Genomic DNA, 7,783 nt, shown 5'->3' with positions numbered 1-7,783 from the left:
ATTTCAAAGCGTCATTTTGTCTTTAAATCAATATCAAATTTTGTTTCGATTAAACATTCTGTCATAACTGGTATCAACAAAATCTAATGACCTAATCGGTGTTTTTTTTATAATTATATACTATGGAACAATTAATAAAACCTACCGAGATTCGAAGTATGGCACTTTTCCAAATGTTTTGTAAAGTAAAACCACAGTGTATATTATCATGAACAATTTAATTCTGTTTGTGTGTAGATCTTCCATATTAAGTATTTAGATAATAGTCTTTGTACCCTGCGTGCATTTGCAAAATATCAAAGAACATAATTGAAATGAAATTAATTCATTCTTATTTTGTCTTTCTCACTTATAATACGCTTATTGTTAATTGTCTTAATAATGAGACAATTTTATGGAAAGACATCTTGGAGAACGGAAATTATAACCGATATGTTAGACGACCAAATTTGAATAAAAGTAAACCAATAGAGGTGAAGTTTGAAATTGTGTTAAACACCATTCATGAATTAAACATGAAGGATCAAATCCTTACCACATCAGTTGGTATGAAAATTTCATGGTCTGATGAATTTTTGACGTGGAATAGCAGTTTGTATGAGGGAATAAACAGAATATCAGTCCCATTATCAAAGATATGGAATCCAGATGTGAACCTGATTAATTATACAGACAATCCAAATATTTTTGTAGACGAGAAAAAACGTGTTAATATCGACAGTGATGGACTAGTGGAATGGCAGAATGATTTGATATTAAAAACCTATTGTCTGGTAGATACACAAAGGTATCCATTTGAGACAGAAACCTGCAAATTAAATTTTGCTGCTCAACATCTTCAAAACGAAGAACAGGTATTTAGCATTAAAATGAAAAATAATTTTTTTAAACAATATCATTCAAATGGTGAATGGCATATCTCAAAGCCTGAACACATCAAGTGTTATAAATCAAACAGACATTGGGATGACAAAACCTTCGCTGGTGTGGTATTGGAAATAGAGATGAATCGAAGACAAACGTATTACGTGTGGAGGTTTTTTACTCCAACCATTGCAATAACATGCATAAATCTTGTAACGTTTTGGCTCTCCGTTAAAAGCGGCGCCAAAATAACATTGTCAATCTTTGCAATATTGAGTTTTACAGTGATGATAGATTTATACAATGAATCATTGCCAAGCACATCAGATAAAATTGCTTACTTTGGAATGTTTTTGTGGGTTTTACTTAGCATAAGTGGAGCAACACTTATATCAAATGTCGTTATAACTGTAAGATACTACCGAAAGTTGAATTGGATTAAAAGATGCTGTAACAAAGACAAAGACAAAGACAAGTACGTTGTTAAACAACTTTCGAATACTCTGCAGAAGAATGAAGGTATTTTAATTTGTTCTTTAAAATTATATATTCTATATCAATTTTTTTCTAAATCGTTTGATTTTTTTGGTTTTACTCAACAGTTGTTTTACATGTTTTTCTTTCTTCATTAGTTTAGCTGAACTATTTTTATACCATATACTTCTGTTTGTACTATATTTTATGAAAATATAGTATTGAAAAGCGAATATTTCAGAAAAACGCATGACCCAAATCGAAAGAGCTTATATTTAGATTTATGTTTTGTTTACGAATTAAGAATACTCGCCAAACAGACACTTACATTATCTTTGCGTATTTAAAAAAAAACATTTTGAAAGCCAAATTCAACAATGAAATTTAACTTTTGTGACTCCAAACATATTCATACAAGATACTTTAAAGACATGTCATACTGAGGTTGAAAACTACGAGATTTTAAAGGAAACAAATATTTCAATATTGTAAAAATCGTTCTTAGCCAAATTGTGCATGTGTTCGAAATGAAAATCATCCCCAAAAGATGCAGTCATGCAATCTGTATGACTCCTGAACGTCTTGTTACTTGCAGCCTGGTCACTTAGAACACAGTCACGTCACATGAAGATAAGTAAAGTAGAGTTTCTTAAGTGTATGAGAATTTCGGTCGTGCTAAATATTTCCAAACAGAGAGGCTTCCTAATGAACATCTTCACCATAAGCCAAAATTGAAATGATATCTTTAACGATTCTGAAATCAAAGATGGTTGGGTGGTTAAAATTATCCTATACAATGAGTGGGTTCTCAAATTAGTTTCTTTTTCATTCATTCATTTATTGTTCTAAATATGGAAGTAGCATATCGATAATTACTTCACTCATCATTTCACTTGAATCTTTTTATAAACGATAAGTAGTGATTTAGTTATATAACCTCTACTGAATACACTGGTACAATTTATAAAATGCTGATATGACTTATGTTCCAGTTGTCTAAAACAAAATCCCGTCCTTTTTACCTTGAATGTGACCAACTAGATTTGACTTATATCTACATTAGTATTTACATGAGCACTCGTATAAGTGCCATATTTTGAGCAGGATATTCTGACTCTTCCAAAACACATGATAATACTCGCAGCTGTGGTGGGTCTATATTGCTAAGTAATTATATTTCTACTCTTTTTTTCATTCTGGTGTTTTATCATTTGGTCATTTTTTCGTATTTTTCCACGGCATTGTCAATTTGTTTTTGAATTTTGAGTCTAAATATTCATGCGGTTTTTGTGTACATTGCTCTTTGCTGAGGAACATTGAAATATCAATGAGATTGACAGGAATTCATAGAAATATATATATTTACTGATTGCAAATACGAAATCTTAAATCCAGTGTCTTATAGCTAGGTAACAACACAGATTCGATGACTTATCCCGATTGTTGCAGCACATATCTCTAGAGACATTACAATTCCGTAAACTTGTGAGACAGTAAAATGTTAAAACGTGTATATTCCGCGATCAAATAAACTATAAGATTTGGACAAGCAGAATGTTTGTAGAATGTACACATTAGATAGATGAACAATTAATTATATTGTGCACAGTCCCTTCGAAGAAACATGTCATTAAAAATGTGTACAATATTTAAAGTCATGTCGACATCTTAAATTGTATATAACTTGTACCAGTGTATTCAGTAGACGTTGAATAAATATGCACTATTTAAAGGAATTTATGTGAATATTTCAACTTAACAACCCTCACATTTACAAATTAATTTCACTTTAAAATTTTAACACTCAAGTCTCATTAGTTCATGTATCGTTCCCAGTTTCGGTTTCGGTTTTGATACGGTTTCGGTTTCGAATAAATAAATGACTTATAGTCGAATGTGTTGAACCTTCCATTTTTCATTTCTCAGAATGAAAATTCACAAATATATTTTTTTTTTGAAAATATGGTATATTACACATCAAATAACTCTTCATAAGAGACCAAATTACATACAATAAAATTGAGAATGGAAATGGGGAATGTGCCAAAGAGACAACAACCCGACCATAGAAAAAAAACAACAGCAGAAGGTCACCAACAGGTCTTCAATGTAGCAAGAAATTCCCGCACCCGGAGGCATCCTTCAACTGGCCCCTAAACAAATATATACTAGTTCAGTGATAATGAACGCCATACTAATTTCCAAATTTATCACTATATCGAGGATTTTTTTTCGCGTGGGTTTATTCTTCACTTTGTTCGCGGGAAGCATTTCATGCATTAATTATACTGTTAGCTATCGAGTATACACCAAAGAAATTTGTAAGCCCATTTTCATCCTTAAATTTAATTATATTAAATACTGTTACCTATCGAGTATACACAAAAGTAATTCGTAAGCCAATTTCATCCTAAAATTTAATTATATATCATATATAAAATCATTCTAATGTATTGATTGACAGCTATCAGGATGTGCATATTTAATTAAAATATCTGTTTTCATATTTTTTTTTAATGTGCTGGTCACGCATGTCATATCTTTTGACAGCACATCATTCAGTGACATGATTATAAATATTGATAAATGACATCTAGTAATTGTTCTCATGACTCGAACTCCGAAATCTGTGTTTTTAAGTTTGTAGTACAAGTATTTATTTTCAAAAAGTAAAATAAGACAAATACCGAATTCCAAGGAAAGTCGAAAACGGAAAGTCCGTAATCAAATGGCAAATCTAAAGCTCAAACACATCGAACAAATGGTTAACGACAGATAAATACTTGACGTAGTACAGACATTTTCTTATGTAGAAAATGGTGAAATAAACTTGATTTTATAGCTAGCTAAACCTCTCACAGTATTGCAGTCGCTTAAAAAGCCATTCTATTGACAACGATGTGTGTAACCGATAATAGAATCCTTTTTATAACAGCTTGGACCACCAGTCCACACTACTTATGTCGGTAATAGTACTGAATCATTTACCGTTAACGTTAACAGTGATTTAAGTCTCTTACTAAGTCTGTAAGAGCCTTCCGATGGGGATCGTCATATAATGAGTAAAGACATGCAGGTTGCACGAGAAGAAAAAGAAAGTTAAAGTATTCAACAGTTAAATAAACACACAAGGTTTAGAAGCTTTGGCGATACAACATTTTAAATGTCTTTAACACGTACGATGTGACAAGTGATCGTTACAGACGAACATTCCCCTAATCTGACCTAGTCCATTGATAACCTGAGCGCGTCAAGGAATGGTCTTGTCCACCGTGTTATAAAAAATGATTCTATGTCAATGAATCAGTTTTATGCCGTTTCCAACTTTAACAATAAAATACAGTGGGGTTTTTTCGCGTATGTTTTTTTTCTTTCATTTAACGAAAAATATACACAGTGAAAATTAATCTGCCCATTTTGTAATCAAATCGCGAAAAAAACGACGATCAACGGTTGTATAAAACATACATACAGCATCAAACAACAACCAATAAAATATAGGCTACTAAATAGGGAAAGACAACATGTTCTTGGGTTACACGTGTTTTTGCGTCACTTCCAACCTTACTATAACTGGAACAGTGTTGTCACAGCATTACATATTAACAAACTGTAAAAATCAGTTTAAAAGAGTTTGACTCATCTGAAAGATACAAAGCAGAAATAAAAGTAAAATAAAGTTCTGACCGGACGTGGCAGGGTATTCAACAAAAAAGACACTTGTAATTACAGATCTGAGCGAACTCGTCGTTACTGACCGCTAGTTCTAGGTCAATAAAAAGTTATAAAAATAACATGCATCTCAGCCTCAAACTTCAATCAGTACTCATCCAATTTCCAGTGGATTTATTGTAAATACGTTTTTCCCTTTCAGAGAAAATACGACCTTGTGCAAGGCCAAAATAAATTTATCGACAGATATATGAGTATAAATAAATCAGTATGTGAAACAATATTAACAATAGATATTACCGTTTATATTTTATTTTTCTAATGTAAATCTCCTTGGGTACATTTCGGTAGCATATTGAAAAAAATTTGGAATGAATATCGAATGATTACCATCAAGATATTAAACAATGAATTTGTAATGTGTACGGAATAAAAGGTGGTTATGTGGATATCAATAAGGGAGATATAAAGTTTTGACTGGTAAATTCATGTCATAAAATTAATGATCTTCAGGTTTATCAACACGCAGGACCAGCACATAGTGATAAAAGCTGTATTGTTTCGGGTACTTTCATAAAATAGGATGAAAAACAAAATTGTGTCACACTCCCTTATATATCATGTAATGTGCTTCGTCCTGAATATGCATGAAATATTTGCCACTGGACGTTAAGTAACCAACAATCAATCAATGTAATGTGCTAATTGGTTAATGATAAAGTTTCGTAGTAGTTGATGTCTACCATTGTGTTAAAACAAAGATAAAAAATCGTCAATTGTATAAAATAAAGAGGGGGAAATTAACAATAGGAAAAACAAATCGTCTCTTTTGTCGTAAATATTTGTTTTTAGTTTCCTCGTTACATAACGGACATACTAGTTATACTCTCGAATAATTTAAACTAGAAATGAACAGTTAATGCAGTTTATATTTGATTAATCTTAAGTAAGTACCTTTCGGTCAGTTGCGGCAGTATATGTGTAGGACTCCGCACTGCGATTGTCACTCTGATGTGTGATGGTCCATGCTGAAGTGCGTTTGTTAACAAGCTGAGGTGCGATGGTAACATTGTGACGCAAACTTGTTATTGGCTACGCTGAAGAAGGTTGGTTGGTACGCTGAAGTGCAATAGTAGGTAGGCTGAAGAACGATTGTATAACTGTGTCGTTTGGTTTACTAGCTTAATGCGATTGTCTGAAGAAAAGTTCCCGACATGTGGCTGTGTAGTCGTTAGCAGGACCAGCCTCGCGTTTGAAAGATCGTTTTCATCGGTCAGGTCAAAACAAAGTCTTTAATTTTTAATTTATTAATTATCCGATTAAAACACATCAGTATAAATAAAGGTAGAAAATAGATTGAATGCTCATACAAATTATAATTGATTTGAATTAGAGGACATGTATTTATATAGAGTATTCATGAGCGCTGAAAAATAAAACGGATTCGGAGGTCTGTAGTATTAACTAAGAAGGGGTCCACATATCTTTATCAAATATACTAGTTAAAGAGAGGCGAAAGATACTAGAGGTTCATTCAAAGTCATGAGACGAAAACAACCTGGCAAAGCCAAGGCTGAAAAAGGAAACGAAAATAGTCAACAGACAATCAATAATACACAAAACACAACATAGAAAACTAAAGACCGAGCAACCCGAACCTTGTTTCTTTTTCTTGGCTTGTCATGTCTTTTTAATTGCTCACAACACTCATTCATTTATTTATCTGATATCATAACAGTTTTTAAGAAATAAAAATCAACAAGTAAACCTACGATTGTATTATAGTGAGACGTACCGCAAGTTTTGTCAAAAGCTTGAAATTCAGCTTCTTCTTCGCTGAGCAGCAGAAATCGAGAAGAGCTCCAAATCGATAATTCGGGTCGCAGAATATTAATACTGTAAACACAATAAAATAAGACTTAGAATGCGTGTTTTCTTACAATGAAGGATTCATCTCAAGGATATTTTTTTTTATCTCTACTAGATTTATAAGGAAAAATTTGCTTACAATTAATTTTATTAATCATTAAATTGATCAGCCAAATCATGTCTAGTATATACTTCAAGCTATCAACATTGATATTAAGATCAAGACATTTTATTCGACGTACAAAACGTAAGCGGCATACATTTTGTACATAATACTGAATAGTTAATCTGCATAACATGATCATATGTTAACTGCCTTGTTCCCAATAATTTGCTGACTTGCTAAGTTAACATATTTTTATATCCTCAACCTTCAATGCTCAAAACTGTTCGGGACTTGAATCGGTCTTTTGTGTCTTTCTGTTTTCTTCCATTTTCAAGCACGAGAACTTTATTCTACTAAATATTATTCTCCTGCCTGCGAATTCTTTTTGTGGTGTATTACATATTTAAACGTCATGCCAAACCATCATACTTCAGCGGAAGAACCATCGCACTCCGGCGTAGACCATCACATTTCAGCGTGACTATCGCAATTCAGCATGCCAATCGCAACTCTGAATCCAACATATTTAGAAAATTTTGGATTATTAACCAACATATATCCTAAAGATACCGATAAGAGTTGTTGAATTTATCAGTTTTAAAATTGCAATTATAAGGTTCTTCTGTGAGTATGGTATAACATATGATTTATAGTAGAACAATAACGAGTATGTTATTAAAGGAACTCAATGTGTGCCTATAGGAATAAAACACCCAGTCGATACACTTTATTGTCGATAATTGTTGTGTAGAAGACAAGAAATCGCATCACAAGCTCAATAGTCAGCACTTTAATGTT

At 32.3% G+C, this 7,783-nt stretch overlaps 1 protein-coding gene across 1 annotated transcript; it reads left to right on the top strand.

Moving 5' to 3' along the window:
* Positions 1 to 274: 274 nt before the first annotated feature.
* Positions 275 to 1,384, top strand: LOC139486893 (neuronal acetylcholine receptor subunit beta-4-like; the record flags this gene model as incomplete). The annotated part of the gene is given in 1 exon segment (XM_071271951.1): positions 275 to 1,384. A coding segment is annotated over 1 exon segment (1,070 nt), but the record flags the coding sequence as incomplete, so codon positions are not given.
* Between the last annotated feature and the right edge of the window lie 6,399 nt (positions 1,385 to 7,783).

This window comes from Mytilus edulis, chromosome 8, assembly GCF_963676685.1.
Source record: "Mytilus edulis chromosome 8, xbMytEdul2.2, whole genome shotgun sequence".
Taxonomy (NCBI): domain Eukaryota; kingdom Metazoa; phylum Mollusca; class Bivalvia; order Mytilida; family Mytilidae; genus Mytilus; species Mytilus edulis.
This window is presented reverse-complemented; position numbering and strand designations above follow the sequence as displayed.